Source organism: Aquila chrysaetos, chromosome 2 (genome assembly GCF_900496995.4).
Source record: "Aquila chrysaetos chrysaetos chromosome 2, bAquChr1.4, whole genome shotgun sequence".
NCBI lineage: Eukaryota > Metazoa > Chordata > Aves > Accipitriformes > Accipitridae > Aquila > Aquila chrysaetos.
This window is the reverse complement of record NC_044005.1, coordinates 42183810-42211773: the sequence shown is the minus strand read 5'-3', so window position 1 is coordinate 42211773 and position 27964 is coordinate 42183810. Positions and strand designations below refer to the sequence as shown.

Sequence of the window (27964 nt, the reverse complement as noted above, 5' to 3'; positions counted from 1 at the left end):
ACTGGTTCACAATATTTATTACAATCTATTGCTTTAGATAAACCTGCTGTATGGTTAGTAAACCCAAACCACATTATAAGAACCAACAAAAAAAGTTACAGCACAAACCACATCTCTGTAAAAGGTATGCAATGGAGGTGAAAAGAGGCACAACCTTAACCGTTTAAGTAAGAGCACAATGAAGACCCTCATATGCGAATGCAGCTCTCCTGGTAGCAGATAACGAAGGTAAATAAAAATCAGACTAACAGTACTAAATATAAGATAGGTAAAAATCAGAGCAATATTGTTATATCTGTATACAAAGAATACAGGGCCTTTTTAAATACCCTTCTTTCATTCTCAATGACCTGTAAACACAGCTCTCCCAAACCATCTTCCCTCTGTACCTGAACTAGTATATAAAGATCTATACAGAATGTGCAAATCCAATGTAAGTATTTTTAGGCTCTCTTCTTCAAATAGAAGAAATACAAGGTTAAAAACATTAACACCACAGATTCCCTCTACCCAGCCTCTGCAGAAAGACATCAGTAGCAATACTGCCCAAGACATCCAAGTACAAAAGTAGCATAACACTGGACCAAGAAATCCATAAGAATGCATGGCATATGAACAATAAATACAAACACATGTGGAATGGGAAAAAACAAACAGTTATCAAGGGAAACTATTAACACTGGCAAATGAAAATGAATTAGGACTCTTGTCAGCCTACAGCAGATCTTTACTAAAAAACGCTCACGTAACAATGGCTTAAGTAAACCTGTAACATTAACTGAGATCCAATTACACCTTAGGCAGACAGGCTTTATTCATCTACTTGTTTGTTAAGAGGTGGTATCTGGTAGTTACATGCCATGCTCCATACTATTTAATAATTACATATTATAAGTATTGCTAGACCAGGATGTTGGGAGTCAAATAGCCCAATATTGGGTTATTTGCTACTGCTGCCTTTTCATGACCACTGCACAGATTCTTTCTGCACCAATCAAACATTTTAATATCCCTCATACCAATCTGCTATAGGTTAAAGTTTGTGGAAAAATAAGTTAGACAAAAAATATTACAGCCTACAAGGAGTATGGTACAATCTACTTCTTGTAGTTAAGACTTCTGGCCCAAGAGTAACTTAAGAACAGTACCAGCCTGAGCAGAACACAGTTCTAGAGCATTTAAAACAGTGAGATGTTGAAATAGTCTGGATTTTACTTCAGTGCTGGAAAGTGAACCAGAGACCAAAAAACTTACATATACAAATCTCAAGTGTAGTCTAGAAGCTTAATCAATAACTATAGTTCACTCCCTTCAGAAGTTGCTTTACAGGGTGTTCTTTGCTTTTTGGTTTGAGTGCAGATGTGAACTTCTTAGAATAATCTCTGAGCTTCCACTCATGCTAAGAGTGACCGTATTCAGTGCAAAAAACACACAAGTTAATTCAATTTATAGCTCTCAAACTAAAGTAAAAATTAAAGAAAATGCTTACTAGTGGTACCTACTGTTTGTTTGACTATCTCCTGTGGAACAACTTCTTATCAGAAGGTCAGGTGATAACACTGAATATCAATAAAAAGATTCCTTTGGCCAGCACTTAAACATTCCCATTACTGAGATGAAAGTAAAATTCTGTTTTCCAGGTCTAGAAATAGGCACAGAAGCCTTCTCCATGCCAAACACCTGGTGATCTCCATGCAACACTGATACAGCTGCAAAAACTTTAAAGGAATTTTTTTTTTTATTTAAAGAACTATTTACATACAGGGCCAAATCACAACATTGTCACTCTAAGGAGGTAAGTTTTATAGTAAAACTTGACTTGTGGTGAACGCCCAACAGTTGTCTAACAACTCATTCGCAAAGTTGGAGTGCAATAGAAAACCCACTACAAAAATCAGTTTCTATTCTTCATCTGAGTACTGAGTACAACTGGTGTAGTTGCCAGCACTATAACAACATGGTTAAAGTCATTTTCTAGTAAATCAATATTACCAGACAGATTCGGTCAGTCCACAGATACAAATGACTTCTAGCCAGTATAAGAGAACCTAGCAACAAGCCTCAAAAATCTCAGAGGCATCAACTTCTTAAGTCGTCAGTTCCGAATTTCATATGAATGTTGGGATTATTAACCATGACAAGGTCAGGTGTCCAATGTGTTGACTTCTTTGGAGCAGAAATAATGCACGACTATTGCATTAGGGTATCGAGCAAACGCACTGTAAAGAGACAGAACACAAAAATCAACTGTCAGTACGGATAAACAGTTTTCCCTATTCAAACAAGAACATCCAAGTTGTGCAGAATCAGAAAAAAGTGCTTATATTAAAGTAACACTTTCTTGTTTTAATTACAGCCTGAATATATTCCAGAAAACCAGATAAAACAATTCTATGGATTTTGTAAGTTTTGTTTTTAAAAAAATAGTATCTGTTTTCATTTCTATAGGCACACTTTACTTGGAAGTCACTAGTAACAAGTTAAAGACTGGGTGACATGCTGACGTGTTTGCCCTTCAAAACCTTGTTGAACTTAACAGCATTAGAAAAATCCTAGACAACCAAAACAATAATGCATATGCAGATTTAAATTCTGATGCTACACGCTACACACTAACAGCAAAAAATTCAATATGCACAGCAACAAGTATATTTAGACCTACGTTCATCAAAATGTTTTGGAAGAAGCAGCCTTCCTTATCATTGTGAATGCTACTGATATCTCAGAAGGGTTCACATCAACAAGAGAAACAATGAATAAACTAGTCATGTGGCATTCCACTGAAGTTCAGAGAGAAAAAAGAAAAAGCACAAATAAAATTTGCATGCTATACTAACCCATAATTATCTACTAGGAATGACAGAAGAAAAGTTATTGGCATCTGGGTATCAAGTGAAATTAGTTCTACTTTTAGATGTCCTAAGATAATTAGGCTAGAAAATGTAAATCAGCCAGGGAACCACAAAGCCATCAGATATAGAAAACTATCACACATATATCTTAGTTTAAGATTCTTTACATCATCCTTCTTAACTCTAGTTAAGAAGTGGGTAGTAGGCAGTGCTCTTAGAAAATTTTCCAAATTCAGTATGAAAAGTGACTTTCTGCCTTCTAGAGTTGTGAAGTGAGAAGTCTTATGAGCTTCTGAAGGGATTTTATTCTCCTTCATTGAAAGCAGTTTATTCTTGCAGTAAACTTCACTGACTAAAGCTTTGATGTTTTCCCAGCCACCCAGCTGAGCAACGTAATTTGTAATTCAAACACTCTTCAAATGTCTCCCTCATAATGCTGTTCTCTCTGTGTATATACACATTCCAAATTTTGCAACATTCTTAGTTTAAGTCTACCAGATTCATATTTGATTCAGTTTCCCAAGCTTTAAGGTATATGCTCTCTCACCTGTTACCTATCTTTTTTTTACATACAGTGCACACCTTCTCCTCTGTAATAATGCACTTCACTTGCTGATGCAAGATCCGCTCCTCCTGGACCTAAAGAATAATAAAAAAAAAAAAACAAAAAACAAAAAAAACCCACAACCATTGCTCATAAAGCAATACCACACCGCAGTTCCCTTTAGTCTGGTGAAACTGAAAACTGTCACAACATTTAATTTTCAGTAGCTATATCTACCTTAGCAAGTTGTACAGCACAAAAGCAGCAGAGCAAGTGGTATTGAACATCCAACGCCCACACTATATGAATTGCAGGATTTCACTTTCAACTAGTCTGGTCCACAGACTAAGGCATTCTAACCACTAGGGGGTGTTCAGGTGAACTATTGAACTGCATTGTCTGGTTTAGTTTATTTGAAAGAAATCCAGCCCATGCTCTCTGAGATCATCCTGCAATGCACACCAGAGCACAGTGAGTCCAGAGACACACACACCTCATCCAAACCAAAATGAATGTACTCCCTATCTCCTGAAAAAGGGACATGCAATCTACTTGATGCACGCCTACTAATTTCAGATGCACTACAGCACCATCTAGAGGACACACATTCCATAAGGAACAGTTAATTTAAATATTGAACATCTGTTTTAAAACACCATCCCGATAAATGACAGGTGGTGGGTACTTACCCTCAGAAACTCTGCATGGAGAAGATTCTTGAGTACTTGATTAAATCTTTTCTTCTGAGCATTTTCTTCAAGGACTTTCTCTAAGAAGATTCGAATCTCACTAATCTGGGTATTTGCTGGGAGCAGGTTTATCGCCTGGAGCAAAATATATACTTAGTTAGGAAAAATTGAAAAGGAATAGAGAACAAAACAGAAGAAAAATTGACACATTTAGTTTGACACTCTTACAGTCTGTTCACTTTCCTACTCCAGTACCTTCTGTCACCTGCCAACAGTACAAACTGAGTACTGACAAGTCTTGTGTTACCTTGGTAGTATCCAGTTTGCTGTGATGTAGTTCCAAAACCTGCAGAGCAGCCTGCAGATTGGCTTGAGGCTCCAGCACTTCCATCTTGATTGGTCCCAGGCAATGAACGCTAGGTGGGGAGAGATACATCCGAAGCAGTGACAGATAGACCTGTTGCACACAAAAGGAAAGTTCTGAAACCGCTGTACACATCCACAACTGACAGTGCTGGTAGAACCCCGTAATGGTACTAGTAAGTTGTACCCATGCCATTCAAAATTCTGAAGTGCTAATTTAGACAGCTCTTATCTTAAAAGAACAAAAACTGAAAAGTACCAATGATGTCCAAGGCCTTTTAAGACTTGCATTCTACACTAAAGTTTTTCTATAAAAGTAGTTTTAATCACGCCTCCCTCATTTATCTTACATAATTCATTTATAACCTTTAGAAACCAACACTTCATTGCCTCTTACCATTAACTTTTTTGTAGATGTCTGTGGAATATGCACATAGTATTTTGTCTTCTGAATTCCATCAGAACTTAGCTACAGAATATATGCTCAATTCCAGTGATACAGTAATATTCTCAACAAAAAACAAATTTATAAAAATAAAAACAACCCAATCATCTAGTAATGCCTAAATTCCAAGAGCTTATACATTGGTTCCTGTCCACCTATACCAACCCCGAAAAAGTCTGTAACAGAGCGAAAACTTTAAAGTCCCTAACATGGAACGAATAGTCTAATACCTCCTTACTGAGAAGGAAGACTGGAAAGATGAAGCTACTTACATCTTTGTTGCCATCTTTGTTTCTGTCATAATGTTTATGGCAGTAGCTAGAACAGAGAAGAATCAAGTGAAATGCAGGGACAGTTTTGGAACCCAGAGAATCAGTCCACAGAAATTACCATTTAAATGTTTTGATTACTGAAGCCATCCAAGTTAGGTGACCGTACATCTAATTCTGATCAATTAATCAAGTTGCACAACAAAATTACACTGTTTACTCTGCATTACAATGCTGAGAAAAGGGAGGTTTTGTGCAAGTCTCCCACTACCAATCAACTTAAAAAGCTTTAATGCAGAAAGTAAATTTAATTCAGCTGTCTAAAAAAAGGGAAAAAATATGTCTCAAATCAACACATCATAGCATAAAAATGTATGTGTAGATATATCTAATTACTGTATCTGAATCACAGAGAAGGTGTTCATTAGTGTACACTGCATACCAGGGTTGTATGTCTTCTAACAGGCATTTGCTGAAAATAGCTTTAAAATAAGCTATGTTAAATAGGCCCTAATGTTCAGATATATCTGCCAGTATCAGTTAATTCTATTTTCACCCAAGTACTTTAGATTCATTCAGAAGGTTCCCTGACACAATACATCTAGCAAAACGCCTTATCTCTACTACAGAGGATTCAACTAACTGAAGGAGCTTAACTTTGCATCTGGGCTAGCGAATGTCACTCCAAAGAGAAAGGAAGCAAAACAACATACAGAAGTTCAGAAGCTAAGGAGAGGTGGAAACAAAGAACTGATTGATGACAGTCATATTGCTCTAAAGTGCAATGACAGAAGAGCATGAAAAGGTAAACCTTGAGGGGACGGCATCATCATCTGTAATGAACAGATGCCTGGAAGACCCTAGAAGTCAAGAAAACAGGGAAACCTGGCTTACAGCATTCATGCTCCACATACAGCAACATTTCACTACACAGCCTATCCATAGGGCAGTGAGCAAACTAAGTCTTGGTAAAAAAAAAAAAAAAAAAGAAACTTACTTTTCAGCCATGTTGGTGTCCTTCAAAATATGAACATAAATAAACAGAGCTTGCTCGTGCTTCCCCATACGACCCAAGAGCAGAGCACGTTCTTCTAGGAGACCTAGTGATAGCATGAAGGATTAGTCAATAGCTACACAGAGAAATTACAACATAAGCTCCATTAGTGACCAGACTAACAGAAGGAACTATAAACTGTAGTCTGAGCACAAGTTAAAGTTACACTGAGACTGTAAGTCTACCTCACTCTACTCTCAGTAACATTTTATGAATTCTTAAGCAACCTTAAGAAACAACAAACTTAACATCTGTTGAGCAATTCAGGCTCACCAAAAAGTTAGGCTAAATATTTAAGTGATGGGAGACACCACAAGGTCTTAAGCCAACAGTTACAGGAATCCTGCAGAGACTGGTAAACCCAACTGTACCAGCAAAAACACGAGTTAGTATACACTAGTATACACACCAGCAGCCAACAACTACAGATGCAGCCATCTTCTCTGGTTTTAGTTGCCATGATTCTACAGTAAGTGAGGAAGTTTTGCTGTACAATGCAGTAAGCTAGGGTTTAATTGACCTATGGAAACTGAACTCACCATCAAAGGGGAAGTCACTAATTAGTCGACTAGGTTCATACCAGCTAGACTTCTCCAGAAAAAGTAGAAGCTTTTTCCGGTAATCCCCCAAGTCTCCTCCTTCCTCCCCAGCAGGCACTGGGGTTTTATCTATATGGAAGAAAACAACAGAAGCTACAGTATCACAACTATTTCACCACACTACTACAAAGATGATAAACAAACAAGTCATTATGATGAGGAACCAAATGCTGATGAAACCTGTTACATGGGCTGGCATCCTGGTGCACCTGACAAATTACTGCAGCTCCTTAAAACACATCAAGTGGCCACTTAAACAATAGACTCAGTTATTCAAGACCCTTCCCTACCCTTAACATGCAGAATTCAGGGAACAGTAGCTGCCATTCCACTCAGTCATGAACACAGTGTCACTTGGTCCCTTTAGATCTCTAGGGAGGCAATAAACTAGACTTCCCTACAAACCCACAACTTTTGTTGTTCCAGTTCCTTCATTGCTTGGGATGTCTTCTGGATGTGAACAGGGAAGGCTTACAGCAATACACTGTGAAGGCTCCCCTGTGCTGTCCCATGCCCCTGGTCTTCCCACCAGAAAAGGCTAAACATACCTGCAGGGTAAGAACTGAGATATTCTTTCATTAAGGCCTGCACTTTCTCACAGTACAGCTGGATCAGACAGTTGTGAAAGTCTGCACCGGTTTCTTCCCAGACATGAATGATGTGTTCCTGTAAATACATGTTCAGGTTCAGTTATAATCACTTCCTCTGGGAAGTAATTTGTTACAAGCAAGCAACAGTTCCATGCTTGCCTTTACCAAGCTTGACTTCAGGATTTCATACATTTTAATTATTTTTTCTTTGCACAACTTATGGCAAAGCTAGCATTCTCTGAAACAGCATCAGGCTCCAACGCCTGGAGAACTAAAGCCATACACGTAACATTTTGTACTGAATGTAATGCACTAGTAGAGATTGAGCTCTTACCAGATAAGGAATAGTCAAGCTTTTAAAATTTTCTATCAAGAAACTGAGCACTTTATCTCGTGGCAAAGCTTCCACTTCAGGGAGGTCTTCTGTAAATATCTGTTAAACAAAATTTTATTCACATAATGGTGGTTTTTTTTAAATTTAAGTACCACGGTATATTTTCTCTGAGGCACTGAAGCCCAGCATATCATCACATGTGTCCAAAGAGTAAGCACAAGAAATATAAAAAAATCTGAGCAGCTTATTCAGGCACTCAGAAGCTATCTCGCATCTGAAAGGATTAACAACCATTCCCACTTCTGCCTTAGTTAACACTCTTCTTTCACAGTGCCCAACACCTCCCATATACAGGGAGACAATTCTGTATCAAAGAGGAAAGGGAAAATAAGAAAGGCAAATTAACATTTGCTATTTAAATATTCAATGAGGCTCTTGTGCAAAAAGCGTGACATCAACAACATTAAATGTTGTATCAAAGGTTCCTAGCTACTTATTCCAAGATAAGGTATTCCAAGAATGGCAAAGCATAAGAAAAACTGAAAGGCTGTCCTGCTCTATCTACTGCTAATCTTACCACAGTACTGAACATAGAAAATATAAATTATATATTCAATTGGATTTAGCATTAATACATGGCTTCTTACATTGAGTTCTCTCATTTCCATACACTGCACTAAGAATCTCAATGGCAAGGTGCCTGTTTCAACCACACTTACCTTCAGTCCATCTTCAGGAAAATCTCTTAGCACCCAGACAGAGTAGGAAAATACCAAGTGCAAGTTCTCTGTACCTGGAATACAAAAAACAGCAGTACTCAGTATTAAAATCCTAAAGAACTATCTACTCACAACACAAGCAGACGCTTTCAGAGCCAGCAAAGCTTAATTTACAGGAAGAATCCGGTTTGGTTTTTTCCCCACTCAAGTCACACAAATCACACATTCTAGGCTAAAACCGCCATTTCATTACTTTGTAAACATGATTTGAAACAGAAACAAGAATTAACTCAAATACTAAGCAGCACCAAATGTAAACAATTCAGACCAAAACCAAGATCAGTTGTCTTAATGACGTTCCAAAAGTCTTCCCTTACCATTTGTTTTTATTAGGGTAGAAAAAGCACTGTTCTTGTGTAATTTCCTTCAGTCCATTTCCAGCCTGCCAGTCTAATGACTTCTATAGCAAATGATCAAATACTTCATAACAAGTAGTAAAGCATCATAGTACTGAAGTAACCAGCATAGAAACTACATGACAGGTAATAACTTTCCATTTCTTAAGAAAATTTAGGATCTCCCTCTTTAAAAGAACACTTTTATTTGGTCAATTTGGTTCACAAAGTTTATAAAACATGTTAGGAAAACATGACTTTCCCCTTACCCTCCTGATCAGAACCACTGAGGCATTCACTGCCCGAACAATGCAACAACACAACCATACAAGAAACAGAAACTTACACCAACCCTATAAAAAGGCAGCCATTGTTTGCTTTTCTTCATCCCACAATATCATCAGGAGTAAGTTACTTTTTAAATATTTAAACCAAGCAGCATCTTCATAATAGCAGTATTTTAAAAACCAAAAGGTGAGCGCTATGAAATAAAACAATTAAAATAGCCCCCAGAAGAGCCAATTTCAAAGTTTCAGAAACAAAACAGTGACTTGGCAAATGGCACTATGGTCATGGGTCTGAATTTTGCTGAACTTCAATTAACTTTCTGAATTAACAGGGCACTGTATGGTAATCGGTTTGCCAGCCTCACTGAGAAAATTTAAATAAAGGACAGGACAAGCCATGGGAGTAAGTTCTCATTTAGAACAAGAGACCGAGAAGAGAAAGTCTAACTCCTTATAAACAAGTGTGAGATTAATTAGAATAGCTCCTTTCCAAAGCACTGATGAAGTTGCCTTTGCTGAAATCACAACCAAATCAAACATGAAGTTACAATCTACTCAAAACACTCAAGAAGGCAGAAGGAGAAGAGGAACTCATCAAGTAACTACCAAAGCTTATAGATCAGAATATTAAAAGGCCAACATTGCATCACACCACAAAACAAAACAACTGGCTTCCTCAGCGCGTAACAGTCAGCTGCATGGGGATTTACACTGAAGGCCACAGGCAAGTATGTTTTGTGTTGCTAGAATTAAAGCAGAAACTGAATTTCTAAACTCTCAGCAACAAATCCCTAATTTAAATATGAGCTTTAATAGAAACAAGTTCTGCATAACACTATTTTAACAGATAAAGAATGGTGTAACACAGAAAACTAGCTACCACCCAATCAAATATGTAATTCTCCTGTGCCTACCTCTGCACAGATAAAGTATATTTTTGATGGACATGGCCGAATCACAGAATTAACAATATTTGCTTTGATGCAGTAAACAATAAGTGGTTACTCTGTTGACACATGGCAAGTATCAAATCCAAATCAGTAATACATACTTGATAACTTAAAAGACCACAGCTACAAGCCTGGAGGAAATTTTCTCTAATTACCTGAGAACTATTTAAGAACATTTCATTAAATGCCCAAAAAACCTATAGACAAGAGACGACTAAAGAAGAGTTTCTACTTCACTCAGAAGGTAAGTGAAAGCAACTAAAAATACATCCCATATAATTAAAATTTAAAAAGATAATTTAAAAAAACAACCCAATTATTACTTATATTAGAAGCTCCTAACTACAGAAGCCTCACAAAAGTAGGGGCAGAGGGAAAAATCCGTAGAAACCCCACAGTCTGAAGTGCTTTTATCATCCTATTTAAGGGACTCCCAGAAATGACACTTATCAATTAATCAAGGCAGAATGGGCAGTGCAGTTAACCCCCACCCAGTGTTACATTTCTGCTATCTGCTGGGGGGGGGGCGGGGAGAACGGCAAGTGACACTAGTGTAAAACATTCCATTTATTATCAATAGTTAACGTTCCGTTCTAGGTTGCTCCCACTGTATTTCATTACTCTGAAGTGAACAGACCCAAACATCCTTTATCAGTTTTAAAGAGCTCAGCAAGAAGCATACAAGAAAACTGATTTTCAGGAGGTCCTGAAACAGAGAAGCTCCAGAAGTCTAAGAGAAATTTAGCAAGCTGCCAAAATTTTAGAAAAGTATGCCAGACAACTTGGATAATTATAGGTCTCAAACATCATCAATCTCAAGTAAAACAAATAAACAGCTGACATAGGTCAATCGAGATTAATTTATAAAGGTGACGAATTATTTTTTAAATAAGATTAAAAGTTTGTTTTACAAAGCTGCATGCGGAATATAACATACCTACACTTCCCTAAGATGAGTGACATTACCAAATGACACCAATGAATAAGAAGTGTAAGAGACAGACATGGCACATATGGGAAAGGTCTCAATGTCATTCTAAGTAATGTATTATCATTGAATAAACATGTTGCTAACAGAAGCCAGCAATTCTTAAAAGAAATTATTATAGAAAAAAAATAACAAACTTTGCCAACAGTAGAAGTCTAATGAACAAAGGTATTTCCCCTCAAACTACTCACTCCCAAACTAGCAGTGTGATACTTTTTAAACAGTTGTACATTTAGAAACAAATAATATTGGATGGGAGGGCACTGTTCTCAAAAGCAGCAAAAACAAAAAAAGAACTTGGGAGTTCACAATAAATAGTCAACCAAGCAAGCTCCTACCATGATGCTGTGACCAGCAACTATAACCATCAGGTCATGATCTAGACCTACCTAAACACAGAAAACAAAAACTTCATATAGGATTCTTCATCTCAGGAATTACTACAAGCCCCAGCAACTTGAAGTTAGACTTTCAGCTGGAAAGCCTAACCCAGAAGTTAGACTTCCCTTTTGTCAGTGGTGGCAAATTATCACTGGAAGAAAATACAAAATACTACAGCACATTTTCTACCAATGGAAATTTTTATCAGAAATAAGGAATGTTTTCCAGTAAGATACTCAAGATTCAACAAGATGCTCATGAACTAATCCTTGAAGTTTGCATTATGCAAGAAACCAGACAAGATGACAAGGATACCCTTTAGCTTTACAGTCTCTAGAAAGTTGCTGAACAGTAGAATAACCACTAAGCCCAACAAGAGTAACACCTTCACAAAAACAATGCTCTCCTTCATACTCACCCAAATGCTGCAGATATTGCACTGTCCTCTCATGACCCTTCAAAGGTGAGTTGGCTTTCTTTGACTGATCCACCAGTACCTGTAATGCTTTCAGAACAACAAAAACGTTCATTGCTTTGTACCACAAGTATCACTCCAACTTGAACCACAAAAAAGTGAATTTTTCCTGTTCTGCTACCAGAGACAAAGCAAAGTTTTGTTTTCAACACACAGACCAAATGGGTAACAGACCAATTTAATCACAAGACAGACCCAGAAACGAAGTCTTTTCAGAATATTGCCTGCTCACTGAAGACAAGTTAACTCAATACTAGAATACATGCTCCTATCCCTTCTCCTCTCCCCACCCCAACCTCATACCTACCTTTCTCATGCAGACCTTTCTTCTCATACAGTATTATCAGCTCACTATATTTGTGTGCCTTCTTTAGTACATGCTCACTCTCCTCAATATGGCAGTGATTGTTCTCCAGACGTAGCAATGGTGCCACCAGTGCTACATTTGTCTGCAAGAAAAAAGGGAGCACTTAAACATACTTCTAGTGTGCACCTCCAAAGCTTACAGTACAAAACATGAGTTGCAGGAGAGCAGAAAAAAAGAAGCCTTATAGCATAAGAAACAACACTAACATCTTAGAGCAAGGCCCATTTTCATTTCCATAATTTGTTGGGACAGAAAGAAAACAATGTATCAGAGCTATTCCCCTTCAAGAATAGAGGTCAGCTTTGAAAAACATTGTTGACAGCAAAGATCGTACTCTCCTGCATTTAGCAGTACAAGGCAACGCAGGAGGCACTCATTATAACTTCAAAATAGGCATGGCCACGTTCTTTTGACAGAGGCAGCAACCGGAAATGGACACACCTGTTTTATTCCGTGAAACTACTTCCTGACCAGTGAGCAAACTAGCTAACACCAAAGTTTCACAGATTGTTTTTAGACCAAAGACAGACAGTTGCGTGAGAATTTCTGAAGTAGCTCCTTATCCTCCTTCTCAAACATTTCAGCCTGAGATTCCAACAGAGCTTGTATGGTAAAGGAAAGGCCTCTAGGTCAGGCAGGAACTCACATGGAGGTAACACTTTAAAAGGGTGGTATCAATGATTTGTAGCAGCTTCTTTTTGGATTTGATCGTGGGTGTTCCTTCCATGAGGGGTGACGTACTGGACTGATGATCAGAATCATTTAGCTTCTTCACCAGCTGACTTCTTTTCTGCAGGACATCAAATGAAATTTTAACAGAGAAAGACCATGGATTTCTCCATCCCACCTCAGCAAACATAACCCACCAAGTAAAAAGACTAAATTAAACCAATTTAATAGATTGTTTTAATCAATTGTTTCTTAAAGAATTTTTATTGTTACTAACTATTCAACACATCGCCTTTCCAACCACATTCAGGTGTACACATTTGTTTTGCAAATTTATGGTTTTGCAAGATGTCCAGAGTCTTGAGAAAATAGTCAGAAGGAAACTCTGTCAAGCTGAATAGAGACACTTTAGAGAAGTCAGAAGATATTTAAAACATTTGGAAAACAATTTCAGTTTTGAACCACTAGGCACAAAAACTATCCTCCTTCAGACACAAGCTTCCTTTTAGTCTAGTAAGAGTGGTGATAGAACAATTCAGATTCCCGTTAACAAAATAAAGAGGACAGGAAGTTACAGTACCCACTACCTCCTGTTCCACCTTTTCATGCACGCTTTTGACCTGTATCCTGGATAGAGTGCCCTGCACAATAGTCACCAAACAAAAACAAAAGATCAAGAGCTTAAGACCTCTTCAGAAGGCTACTAGAAATAAAATACTGGACTCATGTTCAGATCTGGTCCATAAGTAAATTTTGTCCAGTCCTCACAAAAGTCACATGCGATGTCTCCCACATATCTGCGGGGCACCTCACATCTTCCAGTTCCCCTGCTTTCTCAGGAGCTGCTGCCATAGTTTCCAACCATGAAGACAGCCCATTAAGGCTAGCATGACAGAGCTGGAGTAGGTGTACTGCTTCCTGCACATCAAAGCTAACCAACAAAGTATGCTAAAACTGAATAACCCTGCTCTAAAAGCAGATATAGGAGCACTCACTTGAGTTAAGTAGTCTATCAGAGCTAAATGTGCCTTCTCCAGCTCTGCCCCAGAGAGCCCTGGCAGGGGGTTGGGATACTGTAGCTGTTTCCTGTAATCTGTGGGCAGGAGGTCAGGATACAGACCCATCACGTGAGTGGGATCTAAGCAAAAAACAACTAGTATTAGTAACCATTCATAACATTATTTTTGCAAACTCTCAAATGTATGTAACCTTTGAGCAAGCTTAGCTTTCCAATGGAGTTGTTTGTAGTCAACTTGTATGTCCACAAGGTTCCAGATAACAAAATTTGCTTATTACAGAAAAGAAGCTAAAACAAGGCAAAAGCAGCAAAAGACAAGACTGTTTCAAAGTCCAGGCACAACAAGTTCCAACCTGTGCACTTAGCACACCTGGAGAACAAGCCATTATTATAATCCTCTTACTGCTCTTCTTGCAGAATCCCAGCATTAACAACTCTTGACAGCAGAACAGGATTTCTAGGAACAAGCAATGTTTTAAGAGATGATCTACTGGGCTTTTGAAACAAGAACTGAATAGCACCATCTGCAACTAGTGAGCACCTGTTTTCATGGAGTTTAAGCAAATTCAAAACTACTGCCCTCTAATTTAATTTCAAAGTATTTTGAGTTCTCAGTCCTTTCTTTTTATTGTAGCTTTCCAAAGTAAATATGATGTTAAGTCTCATCAAAACAAGTAAAAGTTCTAGGTTTAAATGCACAAGGGATATGCTGTCACCAATAAAAGAATCTCAGTCTTAAGCACTATCCTATGGTACAGTCCAGCCTTCAGGTGTTCTTCCAATAATCCTAGTACAAACCAGAGGAATAGCATCAGAGACTATTTTGACTTCCAAAACCACAGAAAAGTTTCCTGGCTTCAGCAGCTTGCTCCATTAAACAGGAAACAGGGTTAAGGGTCCTCAGTTTGGTCTGCGTCCAAGAATTTAGCAAATCTACAGATGTTCCTTATTTTTCATTCCAAGCTACAAGTAGGCTTTTGGCAGCTGCTGAATCCCTCAACTTCAAGGGTCTGTGTACATGCTATGCACACTATAAAATAGCCTACAATACAAATATATTCTGCACAAAGGGCAAATTCATTATTTGATTTAACTCATTGACTGAAGTTAATCAAATACTATAACCAGTTTCACAAAAAAAAGCTAAATAGCTGCCTAGGCTATTTGCCATTCACAGGGGACTGGTCCACACAAGACACCACTGTTCTAAAACAAAAACAAAGCAGAAAACAAACAAACAAACATACACACACCCCTGCAATAGTCTGTGAGCTTCATTTAATTCCTCCTAACCTAGGTATCTCAATGCCAACCCAACCATTTACCTGTACCAAGCTTGGCAAAAACTTGCATGGATTCATCAAAGCGCTTCTGGCAGAAGAGGTTGAAGGCAAAGAGGTTCTTTATGTGGTGAATTTGTTGTCGCTTCTCACTATCTGAATCATCTTTCATTTCCTACACACATACAAATTAACAAACATTAAAAACTGTTGGACCTTGTAAATGGGAAGGAAACACTCTACAGAAATAACAGGAGTATTATCATTTGGAGACAATAAGAAGAAAAAAGATAATCTTCCAAAGTGACACCTCTGAAGGTGATTCTCAGATGCTATGCTTATTGTGTCACTGAGATAACCTGGAAGGTTTGGAAGCTACCTCTGGTTATCTATATACTCGCTCTATCACAGGAACTATCTCTTCACTCATTCGCCTTTTCAAAATTTTTTTTCAAGTTAGCGATACAAAATGCAATTAATTAATTTTAATGTAGTTCCAGGGAAGTTTCCGGAAACAAGAAAATGCTAAAACAGTAAGAGCAATATAATCAAAAGTACTGTTTCAGCATCTCTAAGAAATTATTATGTTTCAGGAGTAATATGGAGGCCCATTACAAAAAACCCTGGTCATTTGACAAAACAAAACACGCAACTCCAAGCAAAACCGTTTACAAGCAGTCTGAAGACTTGGAAGTCCAACTGACTTCAAAGTCTAAAAGAAGGTATCCGATTAAACAGCTAAGAGACATAATCTTTCACATACAAGATGGTATCCCAAAATCTAAACCACAATAGATCAATATGGAGAAAAAGCAGCACAAAACTAAAACTTAAGTCAAAAAAGGCTACAGTTTACCAGTTTGTGCAAAACGGACAGTAGGGAGGTTAAACTCTCCAGAGTAGCTCCAGTCAAGCAGAAGGCAAACATCCTTTTGTGTACTTTTGCACAAGTGCATCCACCGCAAACCCAAAAGGTTTTTGAGTACTTACTGCCAACTGCAAAGCCAACTCAAACTGCTTGTCCTGCAGAAGCTGCTGGATCTGTGTGGCTATTGACACTGGAATGAGCCGCCAAACAAAGTGATTACTTGCCACATATATAATATTTGTGCTGTAAACAAGACAAAAAGGTCAGTTCCTAAGTTCCAGCACTGAGAAAGAATCAATACCCTATCTGAAAAAACAATCCTGGTTAACACACACATGGCTCAATCAGATACAGGGGCAACTTGAGCAATATTGCAAAGCAGAAAGGAGAATTTATCTCCAGCAATCAGAAATTCCCAAAGACGCTGAACCCTATCATCTCCTCCTCAAGGTATGGCCTCCACCCATCTGCTCATAAAAAACAACAGACTGCTTCAATGCTGCTTCTTAAGCCGAGGGAGTTAGAAAAGCACCTCCTCTCCCAGTTTTTCCAGAGTGCTGCCATACACCCAGACAGCCCAACAAAAGTAATGACCAGTTATACTCAATACCCTCCAGAGGTGATGAAGCGTGGTCTCTGCAGCTCAATACTCTGTACCAGCAGCCGGGGCTCAAAAGTACGAATCTCCACATACCTCGGCAGAACAGCAATGATGTAGGGAGGCTGGTGTTCTATTAGTGAAACAAGTGAAAAATATAAGTTGGTTATTCTCAAGTATTCCTTGAAACAAGCCATGACTTAATGTAAGGCTTGTCTTCAATTTATTTTTTTTTTTCCCCTTGAAATGTGTCCCTTTTTTGCTTATTAAACTCAATGCCCAACACTGACAGCAATTTGCTGATAGACTACTACCAGGCTTTTTGTTCATCTTTCAACATAAGGAATTTCTGTGGCACTCAGGTACCCAAAAGAACTACAGTGCTTTAATACACTACCTTCCATCTCAAATCTTGTCCCTTTATAAAAGATATGCAATATGCCTATTTCCTGAGGACAAGATAGGCATACAGACTACAAGCAAAGAGGGGGAAGAAACGAGAATAAACACATGAAACCTTCCACAGAGTACAACTTGAAACACTTTAAAAGCTGTCATACTCCCAATCCAGCTAGTTTCTAAATACTGGGAACATAATGATTTTGTCATATACAAAGGAGTAAAGAAGCAAATTTAAAAAAAATTTACTGCTAATTCTCACCCATGGCTATAGGAATATCTGTCCAATTCAAGGCACATTTCTGAGTACAGACCCCTTCTTCGTTTAGCACAACTGTTAGATCATCTTGGCCAACCGCAACTTTCCCATCTGCTACAGGAGCTACCAATGGTTCCAGCTGCTTCCCTGTGGGAAACAGTTCTTTGATGGATCCTTTTCCATCCACCTAGGATAAAAAAAGAAAATAAACCACCCATTTTTCAAAATAACCTGTATTTTGAAGCTGCATAAGACCAAAGCCAAAAACCCCCTAGAGGGATTTACAACCCAGACTAATCACTAACAGGACAAGCGCAATTTTAAAGAGTAGCAATAAAATTTTCTGCATATCATCATTTATCTTGCTTATACATCATGTGGAAATAAAGAATACTTTTGTGTCTGAGATGATGTATTCCTGTTACTTTAACAGTACCTAAGCACATAGCCCATACAGGTTTATAAAATGCAGAGCCAGTAGCAACATCACTTGAAGTGTCCAAACTTGGTTACTTGGTGTAACCAGAGGATTTCATTGAGGCCAAAACTTTAACATGGTTTTATTCCTGCATGAGTGAGCATTGCCCATAAAAAACAAACCTAAAAGCCTAGCAGCCTGCCTAGCTTTTTTCCCTTGCCCTAGCTACTCATTCTTGTGACCACATGCTGTCCAGGGAATTGACCCTCCCCCCCCCCCACCCCCCCCCCCCAAAAAAAAAAAAAAAAAAAAAAAAAAAAAAAATCCAAAGAGCTGTTTCATGAGCTGATCTAACAACTCACTGCCACCAAAATGGTGAATTCTTCTCCTTCAAACTCCAGCTACATGTTCCTGCTGCTTCCCCTGCATTACAGCTCAAGCATTCTTATAGATCAACAACAGCTAGCCAGCAGAAAATACCACAGAAATGTGTATATTTTTTCTGGCTATTTAGTGAAATGAAGCCATTCAAGGATGGGTCAGTCAAGCACCTGAGCCAACCTAAAGTAGACACTTGGAGAACAAGTCTCCGCTGTGGTTGCTTGAGCAGCTGTACAACTACTCATATCACTAGAATGGTGGGAATCAACATCTAGGAGAGGGCTGCAGAAGGGCATCACTTCTTTTGTGAGCAGTGTCAGTTTGAAGTGACTGTAAAAATTACTGTGCTGTTTTCCTGTCAACTACAGATCAGTGTTGCCACCCATGTATACACGCACATACGTGTGGTGCACCTCATCTTCATCTCATTTTCCTATAGTATCAGCAGAAGCCAATTGTAAAGACAGAAAAGAGAATCAAATATAGCTGTAAAATGAAGCATAAGTGGAAACTGTAATACTAAATTAACAACAGTAAGTTTAGACTTTCAAACTAAAATGACTACAGTTCAGCAAGGCAATCAAAAAAAGAGAAAATGGTTAAGCTCCACTGTCTGCCAGATAAGAAGATATTCTTGGTCTTTTTTCCCTTTTCAGAGCCATCTCCTTTCTTAATATGTTAAATAAAATGCAAACTGAGCTTACACAGACCGGTGCCAAAACAAAATATATCTTTTCCAGTGACCTTTTTTCTGCAAGAGCTTCAAATACTGGTTTCAACAGCAATAAACAGAAGATAACTTCCTGACAAAACATCAGTTTAAAAGGACAGACTTAGACTGCCCTTCCCAAAACCAAATATAGCAAGAGTACCAGATGCTGTTTTTCATAAATGTCTGTTAGCTAAATCCCTGAGCACAGGAGCAGCCTCCATAGTGTCTACTACTACCGAAGTCTTCTTAAACACTGTATTCCAAACCCCATTCTTACCCGTATCAGGTAATAGTCCCTCTTGAAGCCTACACAGATGGAGTTTTCACACCAGGCCATAGACTTTGGTACATCAGGTACACTGAAGTCCCCCTGAGGAAAACAGGGAAAACAGGTTAAAATGGCTGTTACAAGAGAAAAGCAAAAGTAAAATCTGGCAACACAGAGTGTAACAGGCAGCACTGTTGTTGACACTGTATTCCCCAAGACACACGCCCGACTTCTGCTGGTCAAGGAACAGTAGCATTCAACTAAAAGGCTAGATTCATGCACAGTAAAAAGGTGTGCTCTGAGTTAGCTGGTAACTTCCTAGAAGAGCAGCGTAGCTGAAAAATTCTCTACCCATTTCCATTGGTTACTCTTATCATTCTGGAATCCACAAGTGCAGTTCTCTATGCTTGTTGTCAGTAACTACCTTTTCACCTAATGACATACCTGGAAAACTTTGAGTAGAAGTGGACCCACTTCCATAGTGTTATTGTTAGGTATACATATATAGAGGCTGCATGCTAATACATTTCAATGACTTACAAGTGTACTACAACCAGAATGTTAAAATATAGAACACAGCCTTTGATTTAATTTATGAAATTGTATTAATGCCATTAATTCTGATTTCAACCATTTATTTTCACTTTTATTTGCTGCTTCATTGTTAAATCACTGCAGAACCAACTGCAGTCAATGCTCTGAAAGGCAGCAGTGCCTCTGAGTAACAGGGACTGCACAGCAAACAGTAAAGAGCAAGTACACTCCCTGTTGAAGCATGCTAGACTACAGAAACAATGGAACTCACCTGTAGTTCATGGAACTCTCTGTCCTTCCAAAAATAAAGTTGTAGCTTCTTCCGCACTGCCACGCACATTCTCAGCACCTCTTCCCCTGTATCTGACTGCTGTGAAAACAGACAGGCCTAACTCATAGGCACTCATAAACTAAGAGGCAAGTAAGATAATACAAGGCCAAAAGAATCCTCAGCCTGAAGCAAAGCTGTCAGCTGAAGAGCAGCTTTGTTCATCCATGCCATAAGGGCCCTAAACAAGGAAGCACAGAGAGAAAAGGGGTGGGATACTTAAAATGAACTTTGGCAGGGATTGTGACACCAAGGAAATAAAAAAAAAAAAACAAAACTGAAAGAGCACCAAAGATATACACACACACAAACAGAAGATAAGCAGAGAGCTATGAGCCCAGCCCTGAAGACTAGGATAAATAGCTTGAACCCTATGCAGTATAGGAGAGGCGAGGAAATGGAACAATGCAAAGAACGGGTTAAACTGACAGACAAAAACATTAACAGCTGTTTAATATTCTAGCCTATTGGAAAAGTTTCCTGACAAGAAATACTAGCAAAGCTAAGTGCCTGTACGCGCAAACAACAAGGCACTTTGGAATGACCAGATTTAAAGATGCTTTGAAAGACATCACTAGTTTTAACATCTAGAAGACCCCAAGTACTTATTAGAAAATATTTAACACTAAGCTCCCTTGAGGCAAAGAGATAAAAAGTGGTGAAAAGCACTAAGCCATCTCTTCTGGTTATGAATAAGGCTTCTGAATGACATAGGTAGGCTGAGAAACTCACTTGGATAGAAACGAGTCACTTAATAAACCACAGCATATGAACAGAGAATTGCTGTACCTTATGGAACCATTTTATGGCCTGAATCTACCACACTGCCCTGGGACTCCTTGGGCCAATACATTTTAACAGAAACAAAAATGTAACAAAAACAGTGATGGAGATGCTTGGTGCTACTACACTGGCAATTTAAGGGAAGGGAATGGCTTTTACATTGAAGAGGACCTTTCAAAAAAGACAACAGTCAAAGTTACTACAGGATAAAAATGCCTTTAAGTTTTGTGTCAGGAGGTTAAAGGCTACAATCACAACAGGCACTGGAAGGTATCTTATTAAGCACAGGAAGAAAATTAAGGTGACTACATTAAAAATTGTTGCCTTAAGCAAAGCTTCAACATCCAGTAGGTACTAATTTTAAAAAGCACCAGTACCCAACCAACTTGCATGTAACACAAAATTAGGAAACCTAATCTATACAGCAACATAAAAAAGTTATCCTTATTACAAACAGTAAAGACATCTGTGCTGTTGTGTTCCTCCTCTTACCTGAAGATCACAAGTGAAGAGAGATGCACCTTTTGCCTTGGAAACTGTGGTGATTTGTTGAAATGTCAATAGGTCATGGACATAAATGTTATTTTCTGTTTTAAACAAAATTCCAATTATTATTCCATATTTCATACATGTAGAGCTCATTGCTAATTCAAATAAGTTACGACATTTTATGTTTACGTAAAAAGAAGAACTTGCGAAACTAAGAGCTGCAAGAAAGGGAAAGGAGTGTTCTCCCAAAAGCTGAAACGTGCTAAGACACATATAAATACAAGACAATAAATGCAGAAAAGAAGACTAGCACCAGCATTCGTAAAATTACATGAAGGAACTGAGAGCAGGTGCTAACCAAGCAGAGGAAGCAGGAGTGGAAGGGACAGCAAGCAGGCCAGAGCAGAGCAAGTTCATGAAGGAAGATTGTATGAACAAAGACCATTTTGAACTGGCTCCTGAAATTAGTGGAAAGTGAACGGTTGCAAATGGAGGGTACTGTGGTCAAGTTTTTGTACGCACGAGGACGCAGGCAGCAGAAATCTACGCATGCTGGAGCTGGAAGAGCCGGGACTTGGAGATCATAAAAAAGGGAGTAGCAACATAAGCAAAAAAAGACACAGGAAGTTCGTAAGGTTAAACAAAAAATAGACAGAGACAAGCACACTTAGATCTTCCACAAGATGGTAAAAGATCGCCATCTGCATATAAACTGAATTTGGTGTAACACATCAACAGTAAAGTTTCATACATCAAACAAGTTTGGACAGAAGTTTTAGACCCTATCATACAGTGCATACACATATGCATGCACATATCCATATATGCATGCATATATGTACATATACATGCCAATACAGACAAACTATATCTATACATATGTACATATACACCCACACACTTTAGTGCACGTATGTATTTTTTCATTTTTCAGTCACAAAACTTAGCCTTAATACGTTGTTCTCCAAGCTGGCTTACAACACGCAAAGCTGCTTCTCAATCTATGCTGCATAATGCTTCCTCCGCAAAGTGAAAAAGCCTAAATCCTACACAATGACTTTTCAACAACTAGACTACTATGCAAGTGTGTGGAAAGGGTGCCACATACAGCCAAATAACTGCACCGAGAAGAGTTCATTAAATATTAACACATTTTCTTCACTTACCTAATAGACTGACCAGAATTTTAAACTGAGAAACAACATGAATCTGAAAGAAAGAATTCTATTAGTGACTCCATTCATAAACTAAACCTCTGAACAAGGCTTGACTATAGATAGTCTATGAAAATGCATCTTGGATACTCTCAAACCAGCAAGGCAGTGATCTATGCACAACCTTCCTCGAGCTACTGCAGTCTGTTTCACTTACACTCAGTTTTTACAAGCTAGCACATAGAGCTTGCAACCTAAGCTGCTAAAAAATGCTATAATAAGTGGTATGTTACTAGTACAGAAGTACTTCTAAAGGATATGCGGAGTGTTGCTGAAAGAGGCTGCATAATCTTTGAGGTAAGTGCTTTCCTGAGTATCAATATAATCAATGAGCGAAAGTTCTCCAAAAAAATGAAGCAGTAGCAAGACTGACAGTAGATAAATCAGTTACTTTAGTACTAAATTCCAAATAAGAGGAATTACATTCACATTCCTATAGCATTTTACCCGAGAGTCGTGTTATATATTACAGTCTGTCAGGGTATTACCATCATTTTTACAAATATTCTCAGTCAGAGCAGCTGAAGATTTACTGCAAACAACAGGACTTCCATAAAAGCCAAAAATAAACCTTTAAGTTCCAATTCTTTGCTTTCTGCTTTAGCAGCCAAACCAAGCTTATTCCTGTTATGGGAAGAGTGGGCAAAAACACCAAGCTGTGCCGCCTCTAGAAGAATCTATAGTTTGGGGGAAATTTTTTGTTAAGCTTAGCAGAGATTCCAGAAGTACATTTGATATTTTGTTTCTTCGCTGAAAACACTGGAAAAATATCCCCACGTCAAGAAAATGGTATTTCCTACCTGCTGAATCTTTTTTGAGAAGTTCTTGTTGGATTTCTCTAGTGTCACTTCAAACCTATTGCAACCTACCAGAAAGATTTGAAAGAGTATGTAAACTGAAGTTGCCCTTAAATTTATGACTGAATATATCTTACACTAAATAGATTACAAAGAATTAGGAAAGCAAACGTGGCCACTTAACACTAGAAGAATGACTCTTCTAACATATCTGTGCTATCTTTTACTTAATAGCTAAATGCATCAGAAGGTCTTCTACATAGTCAGGTGAAAATGTAAATTACACTTCTTGTACCCATCTGAGGGCCTCATCAACAGTTACATTTTTGCCTTGCTGGAATTTTAGATTACAAAAATTATATTTAAGTATTTTGAAATCCAGAGATACAAAGATACCCATACAGACTTTATCAACACCAATCAAATATCAGCAATTTAAATTGCTAGGGAGCACACCACTGCAAAGTAGACAAGGAATAAACACTACACCACAAGGGTTTAAAAGGAGTTTTAGGGATAAAGACTTACAGACACTTTCTGATGACATAACCTCTCCTGGCATTGATGCAAAAAAGGGGGAGAAATTTACCACGTGAGATAAGACACTAGCAACTCAAGACTAGCATGTTCTGATTGGAACAGACGCCCTACAAGTTTCAGAAAAAGCAAGCTGAATTCAGTCTCTAGGATCCAAGTAGCTACAAATGAACATCCTTCCAAAAGCTAATGATCTTGGAAACAGATGTTTGTTTTTTCCTTTCCTGTCCCACATTACACGACATTACTGTATTCAATAACATCGGTTTCTACATAATAGCAGATAATGCAAAATACAAATCTGTTCAGTGAAAATCGATTTTAACTAAACCGAAAATAGAATAGTTCTATTTCTGGCATCTCTAGAATAGACTATAAGCACTTATGACTGTAAAAGAGGCAGGGAGAAGAGTAAATACATGACAGAACTACTTAGGAGGGATCCCTCCTCCCCATCCCTTGATGCTCATGGACCTACTGAATAAAACTGCTCTTTCACTAATCCAGTCCTTCATTACCAGAAGACATACATCAAACCTCTGGCAACTAGCACACGGCACTGCTTCTGCACGGCTTTGTGCACTGTATTCACAAAAATTGCACGAACCTACTATAAATTCAAACATACAGAGAGCTGATATAAAACATACTTTAAAACAGAAAAAAGGCTGACACTACTTGGTCTTTCTTGCACACCTGATAAATGGCATGTACACTTTCACCAAAGATCCCACACAAATATTCATTAAATTCTACGTAGGAAAAAAACAGCGATTAAACATACCTGAGTAACAACACTACAACCTCTTAAAGTGCAGGAAATAAAAATAACGTAATCAACTTTTTTGTCCCCTTCTTAAAATCAACTTACCTATGTCTTTCTTGATCCTGTAAAGCAAAAGATGCCCTTGTTTGGTACCAACAAGGAGCCATTCCTCTACAGAGACAGGAGAGAAAAAGAGTTTAATTAGTTTCAACAAAGACTGCCCTTCCCGGCCAAGTTACATTTACCAGAACACTTCAAAACTCGTTTCAAATGCCAAAGAGGACTTTCTGTGGTGACTACATGCATGTCTCCTATCATATCTCTGGTGGAAGTGCTCAGAAGCAGCTTTCATCCTCAGGAGATGATGGCCAAAGATCAAGTAGTTAAACAGAGAGTACAGCCTAGATATCACATCCTACTTGTTTATACAAAAGTATAAAAGCAAAGCACTGCAACTTTTGTGCAATCAAAATCGGCAATATACTATTCTTCAGACATTACTACCTCCGAGAGAGGAACTGTGCTACACAATGGGAAGAACTGTCAGGAAGAAAAACAAGGAGTTCTATGTGGGTTGGTTTGTGGGTTTTTTTTTTAAATCGTCAAGTTTTTATAAGAACTCTCTGAAATAGTCAGCTATGCCTGAAAGAACAGTGGCAGCTTTGCTTAAGTAGCATTTGAATTGCTTGGACGACCAACAGTCATTCAAGATTTATAAAAGAGAACCTTTTTATATACAAACTCTGTGGCAGAGTTTCAGACTCTTCCTATTTACAGCATTTATAGCCTACAAGAGGCATAGAATCTTTATTGGATCATGACATATGACAGAAATTCATCCTCCTATGAAAATCATATAGGAAAGAAGCATACAAAAATATTTTTCTACATGTAGGAGTACTACCTCATTACCAAAGATACTTGTGTTTTAATAAAGTCTTGTTTCCTGTAAGACCTTTCTTCTACTGTTTGATAGGAAAGCTGTAGAAAGGGAATTACACCTCTTTTTCCACAATCATACTGTCATAGGCCTGCACGTTTAGGCTTTTTGCTACTTCAGCAAAATAAATGCTTTCAAAGAGATAGAAGATAAAAGCCTCAACACAGGAATAAACTATCTTCACATCTTCTCTACTACATAACTCTAGCATAGACAACCCATGTTTAAACGTGGCACTACTATTCAGGTTGTAATTTTGTTCTTAGGACAGATTAAAAGGGTCGCCATTCCACAGTGTCTGGAGGTTTTTTTTATTACCAATTTAGTACATCTGATGGGAACTGCTCAAGCAGTTCAAAAAGCCTTACAAGCCTTATCATTATGACAGCCGGTGCTATCACCTGACCAAAATCTTGACTGTCAAGTATGCCCAAAAATATAACCTACATTTATATACCACCCATACGCGCAAACAGATTCTAAACCTAAGACGCGAACGCACCACTGGCTTTCCAAGATAAACTTTAGTCAAAACACAGGGAACGCTTTTTTTAGGAAGAAACTAGCCGATCCACGGTTACAGCGCTGGAAACGATGGCAGCCTCCTCCTCAGCAGGGCTGCCGCCGGGCGGGCAGGACTGCGGGCGGCAGGCGACCGCCGGCCCCCCCGCCACCGGAGCTCGGCCCCGGCAGCCCCCCTCCCGCTGCAGGCACCCAAACCAACGCTACGAGCCAAAAAAAACGGCGAAACGCTGCCGCGCTACCCGCACGCCCGGCCCTGCCAGGCGCCGGGGGTCCCGCAGCCGCCCCGAGCCACCCCCGGCCCGCCGCAGGGCAGGCCCCAAGAACGGCTGAGGCGGCGTCCCGGCCGGCCGGGATCGGAGAGAGGAGCGGCTCGGGCTGCGGCGCGGGGCGGCAGCGCCGCGGCCCCCCCCCGCCCCGGCTCACCCCAGGCCGCCAGGCAGTCGATCTGCAGCGGCAGTTTCTCCAAGATCGGCACGTGCTCGAAGGCGTCGTGCATGATGGCGGCGGCTCCTCCGGGCCCGGCTGCCCCCAGCGCCCGCCGACCGGGGAGAGGCAGGGGCCGCGGGAGGCTCCCCTCAACCCTGCGCGGCGGCGCTGGGGGAACGGCCCCGACGGAAGCGGCACCGCCGCCGGCCCACAGCTCCCCGCCCTTCCCGGCAGCCCCCGCGCCCGGCCCGCCGCCGCTTCCGCGCCCGGGCACCGCCCCGTTCCCGCCCTCGCCTCGTCCCTCAGGCCGTGCCGGCCGCTGCCCCCGCGGGGGCCCTGTCAGGGACCGGGACGGCTCCGCCAGGCACGGAGCGCCCGCGGCCCAGCGCAGTCCCCACAAGCAGCGCTCGCCCCGCCGACGGCGAGCAGGCCGCCCAGGCTCCTGGGGGCTCGGGCGCGGACGGCGAACGCGGGTCGGCGCGGCCAGCACCAGCGGCCGTGGCGGGCGCGCTCCCTGTCCCTGAGGGGACACGCCTCGCCCTGAGGTGACCCTTGTGCATCTTCCTACAGCCCGAAAAGGAGATAAGACTGCAAGACACTCATTTTGTTTCCCCACAACGTTAGTATCGGAGGCATCTGGTTGCCCTTTGCTAACCTAAACCAGAGCAGTTAGGGAAGTCGCCCTGTATACAAAGACAAAAATTGACCTTCGTTACCTAAGGAAACCAGATGAGAACAGCAAAACATCTCTTGCACGTAAATGTTTATTTTACTTCAGTAAAATAAATTTTACTTTAATGAACTTGGCCAGTGATGTTCAGTCTCCAGGAGGAAATCTTTACTTGTTACCTTGTCCCTTCCAGAATAGGCTACGGTTGCATTTACTTTGGCTGTGAAGAGGTACAACATTCACCACCACTGACCTAGGAGCTAAACTAACTAAACCGAACTAAAAAAGCACATGGTGTTAAGTTCTCTGAGCACTTTCACCAACAGAGATGGCTGGTTTAGAAAACGGGGACTGAGGACGCTCTGTGCTGGGAGAGCAAAGCACAGGAATGGCAGAACAAGCACAATACTCTCACATCCAACTTCTTTCCTGCTCAGGAATGAAACCTTGCTAAAGCATGAAACCATGCCAAGTCGCATCCCCTTCGCAGATACCAAAACTGCAAATTGCCAAAGGAGTTATGGCTCAGGCACGTATCTGGTCTCGACCTAGGATTCCTACGAACGGAAGAGGGTCATAGCACCAATTTAGTGAAAGGAAATGTTAAGTTTCAGTAACACCGGGTAATAAGGACTTCACATGCAAATAGCTGTAATCCATTTTTACCAGAATGCAAATTATGTGTGAGGCATTAGCCTCATCAAGTTTTAAAAAGCAGCATACTTTGCCTTTAGCATACAACATAAAATCCTATATTAAGTGAACAGGAGGATAAAAAAAAGCC

The 27964-nt window shown here is 39.7% G+C and overlaps 1 protein-coding gene across 5 annotated transcripts; it reads right to left on the bottom strand.

Moving 5' to 3' along the window:
* Position 1: 1 nt before the first annotated feature.
* Positions 2 to 26742, bottom strand: VPS39 (VPS39 subunit of HOPS complex). Of its 5 annotated transcripts, none has more exons than XM_029996989.2 (26): positions 26508 to 26742; positions 24725 to 24790; positions 23845 to 23871; positions 23320 to 23384; positions 22472 to 22514; positions 21309 to 21403; positions 19977 to 20075; positions 19181 to 19273; positions 17396 to 17579; positions 16747 to 16867; positions 16259 to 16379; positions 15314 to 15443; positions 13966 to 14108; positions 12948 to 13091; positions 12242 to 12383; positions 11878 to 11964; positions 8459 to 8532; positions 7740 to 7838; positions 7364 to 7481; positions 6756 to 6884; positions 6160 to 6262; positions 5166 to 5211; positions 4393 to 4542; positions 4086 to 4220; positions 3400 to 3491; positions 2 to 2219 (listed from the first exon to the last, which is right to left on the bottom strand). In XM_029996989.2, exons 1-26 carry the CDS (start codon positions 26578 to 26580, stop codon positions 2144 to 2146), a joined length of 2655 nt encoding a protein of 884 aa, XP_029852849.1. In that variant the 5' UTR covers positions 26581 to 26742; the 3' UTR covers positions 2 to 2143. The 5 variants fall into 5 exon arrangements, with proteins under 5 accessions (XP_029852849.1, XP_029852860.1, XP_029852867.1 ...); XM_029997000.2 differs by having other exon boundaries at positions 19977 to 20072; XM_029997007.2 differs by lacking the exon at positions 23845 to 23871.
* Positions 26743 to 27964: the final 1222 nt, after the last annotated feature.

Coding starts and splice junctions, on each gene's coding strand:
- VPS39 (XM_029996989.2), bottom strand. CDS start 26,580: ATGCACGACGCCTTCGAGCACGTGCCGATCTTGGAGAAACTGCCGCTG. Junction 5,212..6,159: donor GACACCAACATGGCTGAAAA/GTAAGTTTCTTT, acceptor TCTCTGTTCTAG/CTACTGCCATAAACATTATG. Junction 2,220..3,399: donor AAAAAAAAGATAGGTAACAG/GTGAGAGAGCAT, acceptor GTCTCTTTACAG/TGCGTTTGCTCGATACCCTA.